General features: G+C 42.8%; 1 protein-coding gene across 1 annotated transcript; it reads left to right on the forward strand.

Annotated features, from left to right (window-relative positions):
* Positions 1 to 4,843: 4,843 nt before the first annotated feature.
* LOC130265241 (uncharacterized) lies at positions 4,844 to 7,135 on the forward strand. Its single transcript, XM_056514161.1, has 2 exons — positions 4,844 to 5,330; positions 5,460 to 7,135. The coding sequence occupies exons 1-2, from the start codon at positions 4,869 to 4,871 to the stop codon at positions 6,939 to 6,941; spliced, it is 1,944 nt and encodes a 647-aa protein (XP_056370136.1). The 5' UTR covers positions 4,844 to 4,868; the 3' UTR covers positions 6,942 to 7,135.
* Positions 7,136 to 16,758: the final 9,623 nt, after the last annotated feature.

Raw genomic sequence — 16,758 nt, forward strand, 5'->3', positions numbered from 1 at the left:
ACACTTTCGGATCTATACCTTTTTCATCTTTCTCTTTTAACATCATTTTAAAAAGTTCCCTTTTATGTGCACCCTTTCTCTAATAGATACATCAATGGAATTATTCTCAGCACCTCTTACTTTACATATACGACCACTTAATTTACACCCTTCCGGTATTTCTTTAATGCTTGTTCTATCTGCACCAGTGTCTACTAAAAATTCATAATCTTTGCTCTGAGGGCCAACGTCTAAGTTTACCAAGAACTCATCTGGATGTTTAATTTTATCCCTCAGAGCGTAGAGCCCTGACACCCCTTCCCCTTTTAAAATCTTCTCCAAAGCATCCTGCTCTCTTTCTATTGCTTCATCCCATTCCCTTTTTCTACGATAAATTTTTATATGAGCTTTTCCATTACAATAGTAGCAAACCAAATCCATCCTTGATGTTTTCCTCCCTCTGTCTGGTTCTTTCTCTTCTCCTACTTTCCCTTTTTGTTCGCTCCTTCCAGTCTCCCTTGGCTCACTTCTTTTAGCTCCTGTTAGTTCACTTTTTCCAATTTTCACTTTTTCCAATTCCCATGCTCTCTTGCAACTGCCACCATGATCTTCACCTTCGTCTTAGTCTTTTCTTCCTCTCTCCTTAGATATATCTTTTGTGCTTCTCTTAACAATAATTTAAACCTTTTTCTTGCCAGTCATCCAGCTTTTCTAATTTCTTTCTGATATCCACCCAAGCTTTAGTGACAAATTGAATTTTCACTAACACTTGTCCTTCTGGACTTTCCAGGTCCACACTAGAATACAATTGAAAGTTCCTTTTCAATCTTTCGAGCCATACACTTGGTGACTCATCCTTCTCCTGTTGGCTGTCAAACACTAATTTGGCATTGTTGGGTCTTAGAACTGCTTCCTGTATCCCTTTATGATTAAAGTTCTATAGTCCCTCAAATTTCTCCTCCCATCCTCTTCGTTTGGATCCAAATTTGGTGGATTTTGTGATATCTTTTCTTCTCCCCTAAGACTAATTTGATTTTCTCTTTCCCACATTCTCATTGCTGCAGCCCGAATTAATTTTATTTCCTCTGGAGGAAAAAGTATACCCAAAACTGAATTTAGCTCCTCCTATGTATATATACTAGGACCCAAGAACTGATCCAATTGTTGTGATATTCCTATCAGGTCCTCTAGCAAACTTTTGATCTCCTTTTTAAAGCTCCTCACCTCAGAGTGTAAATGCAATGGTGCATTTACAAACTCTATGCCCCCCCAGCACCTCCCACGGGTACTTCCCTCAGAGGTAGCATTCGTTCAGATTTTTTGTCTGATATCTGGTGTTATAGGTATGGCCTTTAGGCCACCATCTATTGTACCTAACATTTCCGCTTCAGCACACGGAGAAGCATTTTGGAAGGTTTTGGGGGCAGGGATGGGAATAGGAATACTTTGGGTTGTTAAGCAGGACCTTCTTGAAAAAGGTGCCCAGCCCAGGATCTGTAAGGCCACCTAAAACCTCCCCCTCAATCTCGACACTGAAGGGGCACTCCTAGAGCTGGTGGCCTTCCTCCCAGGGTCGCCGAGCTGTAGGGTGCTAGCAAAGTGGGTGACTCACACAAGGCCTAGGGCTCCGCATGCCCAGAGTAACCCAAGCTGCTTAGCCCAAATGAGGAGGGGCCTACCCCCTTTTGTGTGCCACTCACACTGGCTATCCCCTGCACACCCAGGGGGAACACTCTTTATCCCCAGGAGGCGCCTCAAGCACTCACTAGGCCTTGTTAGGCCTCTTCTCTGTTCTCTGTTCCTGGCTGGCCCTCTCGCGGGAGTCTGGAACCGTGGTACTGAGGGGGCCCACACTCAGTTCGGGGGAGTCCAAGCTGCCGGCCCCTGTCTCACTCACACCCCATTCGCTCACCTCCTACTCCTGCCACCAGCTATACTCACCAGTATCCCGGCGCTCCTCGGCGTTGCTGGTCCCAGGCTGTCCTCTTGGGTCCGGCATAGCCAGCTGTCCCCCAGAGGCCCAATGGGGTGGGCAGCCGCCCCGTCCTTGGTCCTCTTCCAGTTTGGCTATCCTGGACGAGCCCCCAGTCTGAAATAAGTGGGTCAGAAGATCAGGTCTTTTTTTAGGCCTTTATTGAGGACAGCTTTGGGTGGGGAACTCGAGGGGCTGCACACACCACCACTTGTTCCTGGCACTGGACAACACAGACAAGGAGAAGAGCAGCTTTGTCCTTCAGCAGCGCTGGGGCTTCTGTCCTCATGAGAGTCCTTGGGGAGATGCTGCTAGCTCCTAGTCCAGAGGAGTCATGCCAACCAGATGCTGTCCATGTTATGGCGACCGGATGAGAAAGGCTCTGGTTGATGATTCTCTTTCCTTCACTGTTTTCTTCACCTGGGAGTACCATTTTCAGTCCTTGATGTTATGTTGGCTCATTATTTCTAAGGGTTTTTACCATTAAATGGCACTCCCATGAGTCTTTGCTGTCACATGCCATTTCAGAGGGCATAGCAGAAGTGTGTGTGGGTGCAAGATCAGGTACTGGGATGGAGTGAGGGACAAAGAGCCAGGAATGTTGACCCTTTACAAGGACACAAAACATCAACAACAAATAATCATCACACACCTACACAAACATCAACAATTCAGACATAACTTAACCAATAACTTATAACAACATGATGTATTTGTCCAGCTGTGAGCTGGACATCTTGCCCAGAAAGATCCTGTGAGAGGCAGTATCAAAAGCTGTGCTGAAGTGCAAAAGGATTAAAAAAAATCCACTCACTTCCCTTGATCCACTAGGTGATCAAGGAGGTTACCATGTCATGAAAGGAAGTTAGGTTTGACAAGCAGGACTTTCACCACATGAAGCCATGCTGGCTGTGATCAGTGACTGCATTGTGTAATTCAGTACTCCTCAGAAGAACCTTTTCTATGATTTTACCAGGCACTGAGAAGCCTGTAATTTCCAGACTTCTCCTTCTCACCCTTCTTGAAAATCAGGGCCTCTCTGGATTCCCAAGACTGGTCAAAAATCTTCCAGAGAAGCTTTGCAATGACAGCAGCCAGCTCTCTGGGCATTCTCTGATGAGTCCCTCAACAGATGTGTAGGGATCCAGATGGAGCAGCGGATCCCAGACGTGTTCAGAGTCAAAGGGGAATTGATCATTCTCGCTATTGTGGTTCTGCAGCTCAGGCCACTGAGACCCTCTTGGTTCATCATCCATGGGGAAGAAGGAAAGACTGCAGTGAACACACCTGCCTCGTCTGTGTCCCTCTTGGTGAGCTACCACAATCTTCCTATTACAAAAAGTAGAAGCCTTTAAAAATGAGAGTTCAGAAGTTTAGAACTGAATTGCCACTTCTGCTTCAGGCTGAGATTAGGAACAGAAAATTGGAAGGGGCAACTTCTGACTTCTTCAACTTCAACATGTGATTATATTAACACGCATAGGAGTGTGCGATAAAAGTTAGGCCAGAGTTTTGTAAATAAAAAGTTGGGAATGCCACAAGGTAAAGAAAGGTTTTAAAAACGTACTTCATAGATCCTTGGATTTTTATGATGTAGCTGAATATTTTCTGAACCTTCGTCATTTAAGGTTGAAAGGCTCACTGCCAGTATGCAATGACTGAAGGGAACGTAAGTGGAATGGTGCCACAGCAACCACTTCTGTCTCCTGGACTATCCAAAAGTCAGGAGGAGCCTCCATGAAAAATGCAAGTGATGACAGAACTGGCAAGGCTGGCCTGATGACACATTTTGGTTCTATGAACTTGAAGTGAAATGAAGCCATCCAACGTTTTGGCACTCAAGGCTCGATTCCAAAAGCCTGCATCAGATGACTGATGCTGGTATGCAACCAGCATTCCTCAGAATGAAAGAGCAGCATCCGAGAGTCTTTGTGGCCCTCAAGCCAAGACAAGGAAAAAGCAGGAGCTGGGCAAAACACATTCCTCAGGAAGCCATGTAGTTGTGCACATCTCTCTATTTTTTTCCATGGCAGACATTGTTGGCTCGCAAATCTCACCAACTGCCTGTGGCATTTTTAGGAGCATCCAATCAAGTTATCTGCATGAGGCAGTAACTACACTTGATACTCTGGTTGTCATCGAGATTGTTGCTTTGTGTGATCTCATGCAATCACCTGCATTGTCTCTGGTCAGAGATTTGCTGATAAGGAGCAGCTTCCACCTATTTTTCCTGGTCAGTGACGGAGCAGGAACTTTGTGGCTACGAGAAATGTAAAACTGTCCATGTTTGTGATGTCATGAGATAAAATCTCCTTGAACTCATATCAATATTGGTAAATTGAACCATTTCAAAAGGAGTGGGAAACTTAGCCAGCCAGAGCCAGGGAGTCCTAAAAATACACTGCTTTTTGAAATTCTGCATTCCTCTGGTCAGCGTCACAGAGCACCAAGTTCAGCCCAATGCAATATCCAGTCCAACCAGGGTATGCTAGTACTCCTCAAAAGCTCAGTTCCCAACTTCATCTCTTTCTCTAATCATCATACAGATTTTAAATATTAAAAGCTATGGTCGCTGAAATAACTTTTCCATCTCAGATGTGCTGCCCTGCCCAGACCTGACAACAGTGGCCCATGGCAAAGGTCTGGAGCTTGACCTTCCCTGGCTCTCTGGGGGATACAATCCAGACTGGGCTCTCAGGCAGGGAAAGAAACCTCCTGGCTTCCCCCTTTTGCCTTCCCTTGTGCCATGGCCCAGGCAGTAGCAGTTCACAGGACCCAGCCAGCATCACAGAGATCTGCCCTGCCCTCGAGAGTGATGCCAGGGCATGGCCCTTTGTGACAGTGGCCTGGTGTAACAGTGTCTGTTTGTGATGCAGTGATCTAGAAGAGCACCTCGCTCAGGAAGCAGCAGCTGCCCATGGCAATGCTAACAGGTCTGAGGCAGAGGATGCCAAAGACAACCATGGAGAAGGAGGAGCAGCTGGCAGCATGGTCGGCACAGGCACTTGGCTTGGCTATATCAGCATCCCTGAGCAGGGATGCTGGAGCAGGGACAGGCCACCAGCAGCAAGCAGTACAGCAGGAGCCACTGGGGCTGTCAGTGCACATTGAGTTCTGCCAAAGCACTACGTGGCTGTGGGGGCACAAGAAGCAGGGGCCCTTTGTGAGGGAGGTCATCTTGTCCTTTAAGAGGAGGCCTCCCGAGGACCTGAATAGGAGCTTCCCAGCCAAAAGTGCAGGCAGACGGGGCCTGCTCTGGAAAGTCACCCTAGCACAGCAGCAGGATGACCTGCAGGACAGGGAGCTCCAGCAGTCAGAGAGCCAGGGACAGTGTTTCTCCCTGAGGTGCTGTGGGGGACTCAATGACACACCTGGGCAGGTGAGTGCTGAGGATGGAATGGGATGGCCTGAGACAGGACTGGACAGGGGCACAAGCTTCTCATGGGTGGCTGGCTGTGCCACACCACAGGTGACAGTGAGATTCACAGAGGGTATCTTGGATAAGCAGATGATACTGGAGCCGCTAGGAGCCCAATCTCCAATCATCGAGCCAGTGGCCTTGGCCAGGGAACAGGAGTGTGAAGATGCCATTCATGCAGAGCTGTCTGAGGAAGAGGAATGGGCAGATGCCATCTACACAGAGCTCTCAGAAGAAGAGGCATGGGAAGATGCCATTGACACTGAGCTGGTAGAGGAGGAGGAATGGCAAGATGCAATAGACACAGAGCTGTCCCAAGGGACAGATGCTGTTGCATCACCTCCTGCAAGCTTAGTCCACTACGGGGTCAGTTCCTTGGGCCTGGAGGAGAACACTGGTCCCAGGGAGGGTCCCAGCTGCTGCAGCAGTGTGGGCAGAGAGGCTGCAGGAGAGGCAGCTGACAAACTGCTGAGAGCATCTCCTGCCCCAGTGCATCCTGCAGATGCCCAGCTGGCTGATTCTGCACTGCTTGTAGCTCTCGAGGAAGAGGAGCACCACACACCTTTCAAACATGAGGAGGCAGAGCCACCAGCTTCTTCTGCCCTCGTGGAGGCAGCAAGAGCAGCAGGGGCAGAGAACCAGACACCTGCTCCACATGGCCCCACAGCCCATGGCCTGACTCAGCTGGACGCAGCCCAGACCATGGGGGCTGAGGGCGTGGACAAGACTGTGCTTGTCCAGGGACTTGACAAGCCACCAAGAGAAATGTGGGGCCAGGAACAAAGCAAGGACAAGGTGACAGGAGCCACAGCCATAACAGGGGCAGAGAATCTGGAAGCTGGTCTGCACAACCCCACAACCGATGCTCTGCTACTGCTGGACTCAGCTGATTACATCAGAACTGAGACTGTTAAAAGGGCCTGGCTTATGATCCAGGAACCTGTCCATCAGCCAGAAGAAGAATGGCAGCAGGAAAGAAGCATGGATGATGTGACAGCAGCCACAGCCAGAGCAGAGGGGCTCGAGAGCCCAGCAGATGCCCTGCACAGCCCCACAGTCGATACCCCACCTCTGCTGGACATGGCTGACTACACTAGGACTGAGGTTGTTAAGAAGGCCTGGCTTATGGTGCAGGAACCTGTCCAGGAGCCAGAAGAGAAGTGGGAGCAAAAAGGAAGCAGGGACAAGGTGACAACAGCAACAGCCAGAGCATCAGGAGCAGAGAGCCCAGCACATGCCCAACACAGCCCCACAGTCGATAACCCAGCTCTGCTGGACATGGACAACTGCATCAGAACTGAGATTGTAGAGAAGGCCCATTGTGTGGTCCCTTCCAAGAGACCCTTCCAAGAGGTGAAGGAGCAGCAGGACCAGAAAAAAAGCCCAGTTGAAGCAATTGCCAGTCCTGCAGGATATGGCTACAGCCTCCTTACCTCTACTGTCCTCAACACCTCAGCTCGAGAGAGATTGCTGAGCCGTGACCTCAGCCTGTGGGTCAGGAGAGAGTCAGAAGCAGGAACCTACAGGCAATGCCACAGATCTGCTGGACACAGCTCAGGAGATCAGAAGTGAGATACTGCACAAGGCTATGCTTGTGGTCCAAGGATTCCAGGCTGTGGAACAGCAAGATCTGAGGAACTATAGGACCGAAGCAGCTGGCAGAAGAACAGAGGGATCTGGAAAAGGGCCCAGATTAGGAGAGTTACAGACCCATTTAGGATTTGATGTAGACAAATTTTGATGCTAATAAAAGTTGTTACTTTACCAATAGTGCATCTCTGCTTCTTTTTGCCTTCTCTGCCCCTTGCTGTCTCCACAGGTCTCCAGGGTGCTGACATGAGGTTTTTATGAGGCTCATGCTCAGCTCCTGTCAGATGAAGGAGCTGAGGTTTGATCCTAAAACTCAAAATGTCCTTCCTGGCTGGATTTAGGAGGAAGCAGAGGAGACATTACTCCCACTGCTAGCACTGAGATCCCCCAGGACATGGCCGGGCTGGAGCCAGCCTCCAAACAGCCCTTCTGCCCTGCCCAGCCCATGAAGGGCATCTCTGCATAGGAATTCTTTGAAGATTTATCTCTACGTTCTTGGCAGTGAAAACTTTAAAGGAAGTCTCATCTCATCTTCACAGCTCCTTGTGAGGGTAACAAGAGGCAGTGGGACCTTTGCTACTGAGCCATACTGGCTTGACTTGTTTCAGAGCAGTGGCTGCAGTTTACTGCAGTAAACACACCTGCCCCATCTCTGTCCCTCTTAGTGAGGTGACCACCCTCATCCTGTAACAGGCTGATGTTATTTCACCACAGCCTTTTGCTATCTGTGTATTTGAAGAAACCTTTTATTTTCCCCCACATTTCTGGTCAATTTTGCTTCAAACTAGGCTTTGGCTGCACAGTTTTTCTCCCTACAGCAGCAGGCAGTCTCTCTGTGTTCTTCTGTGTGATGCTTCCTCTGTCCATAAATCTTCCTTTTCCACCTTAATTCCAAGAGAATGACCCTGTTCAGCCAAGTTGCCTTTGGCCTCATCTACTTGATTTACAGCACTTAGGATTTACCTGCTCATTCAGAAATTAGAACTACCTCCATCATAACCTTTCTGTGGCTAAGAAGAATTATCATCTGTTGATTTTTTAAGGGACAAAACTGAAATGGGCCAAATTATTCAAAAAGTGAAATGGGAAAAATTAACCAAATAACAATTTGCAGGAAAAAAGAGACCATTTTCAGTATGGCAGGCTTGTGACAAGGTCCTCACGTATTGAGCAGGCTGACGCCAGTTGAATACTAAATATTAAACTCATATAATAAGCATTTCACATTTTCCCCACACAGACAGCTTCTCTAAAGACCTGCTGGAAGCAGAGGCCAGTTATTTTGAAGTGGGACATTCTCACATGTGTCTCCAGATTCTGCTAGGAACTGGGACAAGGTAAATATCCAAAGAACTGTCCTGGAGTTTGGAACTTTCTGTCCAGCAGACATGATGGGTGAGAAATTTCCTGGGGGAAATGGTGGAGCAAGCCTCCATTTCCTCTTTTGAAAATGTAGTTGCTCTTCTCCAGACATGGCCGTGTCCAAAAGAGAGGAAGCAAGAGGCCTCGTAAGCTGCAACATGGAACAAGTATGGAGTGGGGTGTTTTCTTCTTTCTCTCAAAAAGGCTTCAGCTGGTCTTGTTTTCATCCTACTGCAGGAAACTAGTAAGTTGAAATATTTAAAAATAAAAGGAGACAGAAAACCAGTTTCCTTCCAAGCTTCAATTTAGAGGCTATTAAGAGAAGCCATTCTGACCTCACTGTTTAAATTTCATATTTGCTTGGCCAGCCTCTGGTCTTTTGGATGGGAATTACTTACCTGTGGAAGAAACAAACTGCAAAGCCTCTCCCCAGAAGTGGCAATGGCATTATCACAAGAACCAGACCTTGAACTGGGTCAGTGCTCATTGCATACAAGAAATTCTTCAAAAACACAGTTTTCTTGCAGTCTAACATTGTCTTCTCCTTTCTAGGCCCCGTGGTCACCTTTTTGGAACTTACATTATACATCTTTATTTGAAATTTTTCTATATGCAAGGGAAGTTCTTTAATAAAAGTAATAATTGCTGTGAAAGTTACAAGTTTTGTGCTGGGAACATATCATTTCAGGATTTTGGCTATGTAACAGTTTTCATCACGCTTTTCTGATGATAAAATAACTCTTGCTACAGAATGGAAGTTGCCCAAAGTAAAATAAGTTATATTTGCATTATATTATATATTGCATTATATTATGTAAAGTGTTTTGTGATGTATATACACACACTTTTATTAAAATGAAAGAAAAATCTCTTTTAGTTCACATTTGGAATCTTGGGTTAAGTGCCAAGCTTTGATTGAAGGGAAAGCTTAATTTGAACACCTGAACCAACAATGGATATTTCAAAATTCATCCATCCATATTGCATGGCCTTTATTTGAAAGTTCAGAAAATAATGGTGGTAAGAATTTAAGTACTATGTTAAATCTTCAGCCAGTCTTTTCACTCAATATATTTGTTAAAATAATGTGCTGAAGCAGCAGGAATTTATTATTGGGCTTTTCCACACAAGACACACCTTGGATTTTTCCATTCTAAATCTTTTAACAGATGCATAAAGTAGTAAAAGGCTTTATAGAAAAAGCTTCATGTATGATGTAAGTTTGAACAACAATGTAATAAAGATATGAAATATCTACTCTTGACCCATATCTTAATTAGTTTCAGACTTTTACTCTAATATTTTTAGGTGGTTTTGATATCAACAATTGTATAAACTGAAATCTGCCGCAGACAGATTATACTATTATACTATGGAGAGAAGTCAGTTACCATTGTCATATATTTGGAGTAAGTTTCTGGACTGAATTTTTTCAACTAGCTGGGTCTAAGTATGACTTTTATATATTCAAAACACTAGTATACCAAGCATTTGTCCTATCTAATTGTGAGCTAACATCCCACTGTTGCTGACCTTGGATTTATTGACAGACTGAGTGGTGTGTGAGACACAGAAATCATTACTGTGCCACAAGAAGTAACTAAAAATACCTATTGTGTCTGGATCAATGAAGTCAGATGATAATATAGAGAGCCTGCACACCTAATACCTTACCAGGATACACTGTGCCTTTAATTTCCGAAATATACATGCAAAACACTATAACAAAGATAGAGGAATCAGACAGTTACACAGCAAATGCACAGGTACAGGGGGAGGTATAGCTTGCAGGTTTCACTGTCACCACTGTCACAGAGCAGCTATTACAGGAGCTGCAGAGATGGGTTAGATCAGATTTCCTCTTTTCCCTGTTGGCTGCAGCACAGAAATTGGTTTCTTGCTCATGGGCCCCTTGCGTGCCACTTTTACAAGAGACAACCCTGTCCTGATGACCATACATACCAACTTTGACTTTAGAAAGGATGGCATTGTATTACACAAAGAAATAGTAAGCTGTCCTGAAATTACACTAGAATTTAAAAATGTAAGTTTTCTTGATTTTTCAGTGTAAGAATTAATTTTCTTACCTTACTTATTTATAATCCTACCTTTCCTCTAGTAGCATCCTAACATCCATTCTTGGAAAAACACATGGAGAACATGTTATTAAGTGAACATCTATACAAATCAGCTTTCAGATTCAAATCTGGAAAGGGCAGATCCCTGTGAAGCTTGTAAGATTTCAGTTATAAGTCCTAGGTTTTAAGATGTGTCTGATGGCTTTTTTTTTTTAATCTTCCAAGGGGTATAAAACACAGTATGCAAGCTGTTTGTAAGGATACTGAAACAGAAGTCATCACACACTGTAATCAAACAGCTGTTGAACAGTAAAGCCACAATTAATGCAAAGACTTACAACCAGGTTTGCATTTTTTAGAACCTCTCATGTTGCACATTAGCTGGGCTGTGTGAGGTAAGCCATGGTATTTAATCACATTTCCAACACAGCTTCTTGGGCAGTGAGTGAACTCTTGGCTGAGAAATTACATAAATAAATTAAACCTCTATAATGTTTTGCGTCTTACTGGAAGAGTCCTTTTTGTGGACAGCATAAAATGAAACCTTTATAAGGAAATAAGCAACATAGGCAGCAAAATATGTGAATTTCAGTAATTATGTCACAATCATAGTGTGCTTCTGTAAGTAAATCATATTTTTTCTCCCAGCAGGCAACTTACTGCTGGGTAGAATCCACTGCCTGTGGGCAAACAAATTCCTGTCAGGTCAGGGCCCAGTTTGCCATTTAATTTAACTCACTATTTGGAAAAGAGAAACCAACAGTTAAGAAAGGCAGAACAATGCCTGCACTCAAACAAGATTAGCCTTGCTTATTTTTATGTTTTAAAGTTGTCAAAGAATCTGTGCTTCAGCAATTAAAGCTTTGGTAAGGACTTGCAGCTCAAAGGGTGTTTAGAAAATGGCTTGAAAAACTTCTGGAGTATTTTGCAGCAAGAGTAATTAGGCAATGAGGTCAGCACATGTAAAAACAAAACAAAATTGTAGTTTCATAACTGCTGCTAAAAATCCCCAACCTGTAAAGCTTGTATAAAATTTCATCAATCACATAAATTTTGGTAACCATTAGAGGATCTGGCTACTGAGATTTGGTAGCACTGAGAGAGCAGATTAAGTTTTTGTAGGCTGCTCAGTGATGAGTTGGATTCTGATCAACGACAGGGAGACAGGATACTCTAGAATGCAGCTGGCTACATTCAAAATTACTGAAAGTCTGAAAATGTGATCAGTGAAAATATTGATCTGGTTTAGCATCTTAGAAGAACATTTGAAGGAGAAATGGAAGAGAAGGATTCATTAGGTAATACCTGAGCTGAAACTCTTGGCAGGAAGATGGTTCTGTTCACAACAGATACTGGAACTACATGTGCGAGAAATGGCACTTCTTCATTGCATTTGTATTTAAATATCAAAATGTTTCATGTTTTGGGGGTGAAGTAATAGATCTGTAAATACCTGTTTTATAAGATATGTCCTCTGCCCCAAACATGGCACATAGGTTGCAAGTCAAATTGACCATCTTCAAAGAACGTGGCAACCAGAAAATCAGCACTGAACAAGGGGCCAGAATGTCTAAAAGAAAGCACAGCTACTTGATTATATCATCTGGGCAGATTTAACCCCTAAAACACGATCATTTCCTGGCAGAGCACACATGGTCAAAGAGGATGATCTTTAGTGGGTTTGTGCTCACTCCTGTCACAGCTTCCAGCCACTGTGCAAGATGCTTGGGAATGTGTGATGTCTGCACTCACACTGGCCCCATGAACTGCTTCTTCCTTTCTCAGAAGCTGCACAAATTTGGCCTTTTCTTAGAATTGCTCCCAAGCTAGAAGCCCACATCCTAGTTTCAAGAAACATGACTTGCTGCTTAGGAATGTAAATCACTTTGCATCCTGGACTTTGAGAAACGTGAGTCAGCCCATGGAGCAGGAGAATGATCCTCCTTGTTCTGCCCCATCCTGGGGGTCACGGGGTGGGTGACCTCCACACTCACAAGCAGAAAGCTCCTGGCAGAGGAGCAGCAGGAAACCAGGGCAGGTCATTTTGAGCTGAATGTGCTTCATTATCATGGTGAGGGCATGCGCTCCAGCAGGCTGCAGCAGGGAGAAGGTAGATGGTGAGATGGCAGACAGAGCATTTCAATGCCTTTCAAAAGAGGATGTTTGAGGGCTCTCTTCGGGGCTTTGTTCCTCCCCTTTACTTCATATACGTAGGCACTATATGTGCAGAGGCCTGGCTTGCTGGAAACTCCTGGGGTAGGCAGCAACATTGCACAAGAGTGGGAAGCAGGGGCTCTCGTGAAATGTTTTTAAAATGTTTTGTCAAAGGTTTTAGCCTACCAGTATGAACAGATTATAGCAGCTTTTAAACAAAGAGCACATCAGAAGTTAGGGCAGCTATCAGCAAAGTACAACAGCAGGAAAGGATGGCATTTCTCTGAATCCACAGAAATACCCTTCAACCCCTGTGGATCAGTAAGAGCTGAAACTAACCAGGCAGTGCTTCCTAATCTTCTCCCCCAGGCACACACTTCTCTGCTATGACTGTGAGGTCTTTAAAGTAGAATCTCTACTGGGATATATCTAGGAGCAACAGAATATTTCACAAAGCTGTTGAGAATCACTTTATGTGATTCAAACTGCTGAAACAAAATTTTAATGTTCATAATCAGTGAAAATTATGTTGATTTAAATGATTGCCCCTCAACTCGGAGGGAAACCTTAAGTAAACAACGGAGTTATCAGTAGTTACCACAAAACAAAATTCACATTCTCACTTTGCCTTTTCATACATTTGAGGACTGCCAAAGAATTTATTTATTTTTAACTAGATGGCTTACTGATTCCAACAAAGCCAGTAAAACCTATGCTGAGTTATGCAGATGAACAAAGGGAAACAATTGAATAATGTGTTGAAAAATATTTGATTATGTAAAACTCTACTATCATACTTTGGCAATAACTACCAATCAGCAATATCAGAGGCTTCAATGAGGACAGAGCCCAAAATCTAATTCACATATTTATGAGTAAACTGAAGTAAACTGACTAATTATAAAATCAATTATCGTCACTATAATGTGCTTAACTGTTAAATGTGATTGCAAAATTTTGCCAAAGGATTACAAGGAATTTCAAGTAAAATTCAACTCCTTTAGAGCAAAATTAGATGTAATTTCATATTCATTTCTCTTAGAATAAAGAAAAAACTCAAATTCTTAAATAGATACGGTGGCAATTGCTTAAAATCTCAACATTGCTATTATTAAATAACTAAAAATAGCTTTTAGGGCTTCTCTAAGGAAATCCTGTCCTAAGGCTAATGCTAGGAATACAAAGATAATGTCATCTAACAATTGCTGCTCAAGGCTATGGAGTACTTCTGTTTACCACTGTAGCAAAACATTTTCTCATTGTAAAAGTTCAATTAATGTAATTTCATCCAAAGAGATCAGTACAATAACATTACAAAATAGGAGAGAAGGAGTATTGCTCACACTGGATTTACTGCACACACAGGTCCTGGACAAAAGCTGGAATTTAATCTTATCTTTATTCTAAAAAGCGAAGCTTTTCCCATCAGGAACACATAAGTATTTCTTTTGAAACGCGGGGGATCCCTTGTGGAATCTGAAGGAAGAAGCGTTGATTTGTGTGATTTCTGTGCCAGCTGGGTGGGCTCCATTACCACACCAGCTCCCCGAGTGTCTGTCGGGGGCTGGTCAGAAGAGGAGAAGGAAAGTTCTTGGAGAAGGAGAGGTTCCTGATCACTCTGATGTTTGAAAAAGTTAATACTTTTCCAGAATTTCTGACAACTTAAAGGACTCTTAGGAGAATCATAATCTTTAGCTGGGGAGTTCATCCCCTTCTTCACATCCTGCTTGAGAAGAAATTTTGCTGTGAGTGGATGTCAAACTGTTCAAGCCAAGCTCAGGCCTTTACCATTTCTCTGATTCCAATTTTTTGGTTTTGAATCTGAAGGATATCAGAAGGGATCATGAGAGAGAATGTACTGTTGCAGCTGCTGCCCAGGAGAAGACCTCTTCTTCAAACACAGGAAGACTGTATTCCACTTTTGTTAAACAAGCCTCATGTTCATTTTAAAGTATCATCACCATAAATTATGCGCCCTAAATAGAAGATTTCATTTGAAGGGTCTAACAGCCTAGAGAAGTTGAAATATAGGTTGCTAGCAGTATTGTCTCTGACTGACAACACCTCCTGTGGTTACTTCTCTCAAGACAGAACATAGGTACTTTGATTTTTTATTATTATTATTTGTTTTGGTTTGATTTTGGTTTTGTCTTTTTGTTTTTGCATTACTGCCTGAATAGGAGCTCCCATGCAGAAAAATTATCCCATAGAGGAGATAAGTGCAAAAAGAAAAAAAATTAGCTGTGCATTCATTTGTAGTTTCAAGCTTTCTGGGAAAAAATAACTAATTTACACTAATTTGTTTTAGAGTAATTGTTCACTCGTAGAAAATTTCTGCTTCTGAGTAAGAATTTCTTAGTATGTGCTTGTGCTTGTACTTGTACTTGTAAATTTAAATTACTTATTTAGGAACTCTTCTATATATTCACCCCTTTCAAGTTTGTAGGAAACTTTGCAAACCATAAACATGGCACCAAACTTTGCGATTTCTAAGTAAGGAAGGATTCTCAAATGCTAAGCTTCAGTATTTCAGCAATAGCAATAAGTTCTTGATTGCAGCCTTCCTAAGAGAATCATAAATATTTTTGTCAGTGTGCAGTTCTACCATTTGCTAAATGATGATATGTTTGTGGTAGTATCAAAACCCCAAATCATAGTATTTTGCCAGGAAGCTTTCAAGCAGCTCTTGGACTGCACTAAGGTTTCTGTTTGGTGTCAAGCAAACATAACATCAGTATTTTCCCTGTTGACTGCTATTTACTGACATGATTTTTTGGATGGCACAACAAAAGATACAACTTACAGAATGTACTATTACGAAAGAAAGCAGAAACAAATGGAAGTGTTGTTTATTTGGTAGCTAAAATTATTTTATGCCTAAAACAAGAAAGGACATCCCTGCACACAAAACAGGGAACAAATTCCTGGGGAGAGGAAGCAGCCACAGAAGCCCAGCAAAGGATTTACTGCAACTTTAATTCCCTGTGTATGCTCTGTGCATGTCTGCACAGCTATGACTAAAAAGCAGGATGTGATCCTGGCAGAAATTATTTGTAGGTTGAGTTTTTAATTTGAAGCTGCAAATTTAAAGAAAAGTATGCATTTAAAGAAATGTCAGAACATTTATGCATGTGATGCTACAGAATTATGCATTAGTTGGCTGATAGATATCCTCCATAACCCTCTCGTTTATATATAACCCCAAAATATTGAAAGGTTGATACGTTTAAGTAATTCCCATCAGCTGTTAATCTCTGTGTGAAATATGTCGTAAAACTCACTGATTTATAGGCACAACTCTTCTTTCTCAAATCAAAATTAGCCATAAACTTGAGTTTAAATGTTTGATTTCAGATTTGGTTTTATTTATCCTACTCATTATTTTCTAAACAACAGATTTTCCGTTTATTAGTGAAGTGTGTGGTGGAAAAGAGCAGAAGGGTACAATAAAGTGTGAGAACCAATAATTAATAATAATTTTAATAAAAATATTGCTTTTCCATCATTTATTTTCTCAGAGGACAAACTGAAAGACATAAAATTAATCCTCTCTGCCAAAATTAAGCAACAAAACTTCCAAGGGGAATTTTTAGTGAAAGCATATCCAAGCAGAAAAGTCAACTGTTTTTGTGATTCTTTAACCATCTGTGAAGCTGTCATATAAAGTTTTATGGCCCTTTTTTTGAGATGTTATAATTCTCTCATAAGTGCATTGGAGATAATCCAAACTCTTTAAAGTATTTTCTAGGTACCATGAACATCAGTGTCCTCTGTGTTAGCATGAGTTGTGCAGAAATACAACCGATACTTTCCCTCTGTTTAAACAAAAAAAAAGGGCTCTTTTTTCACATGCAAATGGGACTTTTTGAGTACTATGTGTAATTTTTTAATCATCTTAATAAGGGTAATTAGTTCCTTTTGAAAATTTGACATCCATGTTCTGAAGCAGAATCTCTTGAAATGTACAGATTTGGGTATTTAGTGAAAAAAATCTGGGAGGGAGGGAGGAAGGAATGAAGGAAGGAACCCAGGGAAGTGGGAACAGAACATTGTCTTCAAAAGCACTCTGCCAATCCACACATCGTGCCTGAAGGTCACAGTCAACCTCTCCCAACAAGTGCACTCATTACCCTGCTGGGGCAGCCATTCCTGGAAGGCTGCCTCACCTTCTAATTTCTTTTCTAATCCACACAAATACCAGTAAT

Source organism: Oenanthe melanoleuca, chromosome Z (genome assembly GCF_029582105.1).
Source record: "Oenanthe melanoleuca isolate GR-GAL-2019-014 chromosome Z, OMel1.0, whole genome shotgun sequence".
Classification (NCBI taxonomy): Eukaryota; Metazoa; Chordata; class Aves; order Passeriformes; family Muscicapidae; genus Oenanthe; species Oenanthe melanoleuca.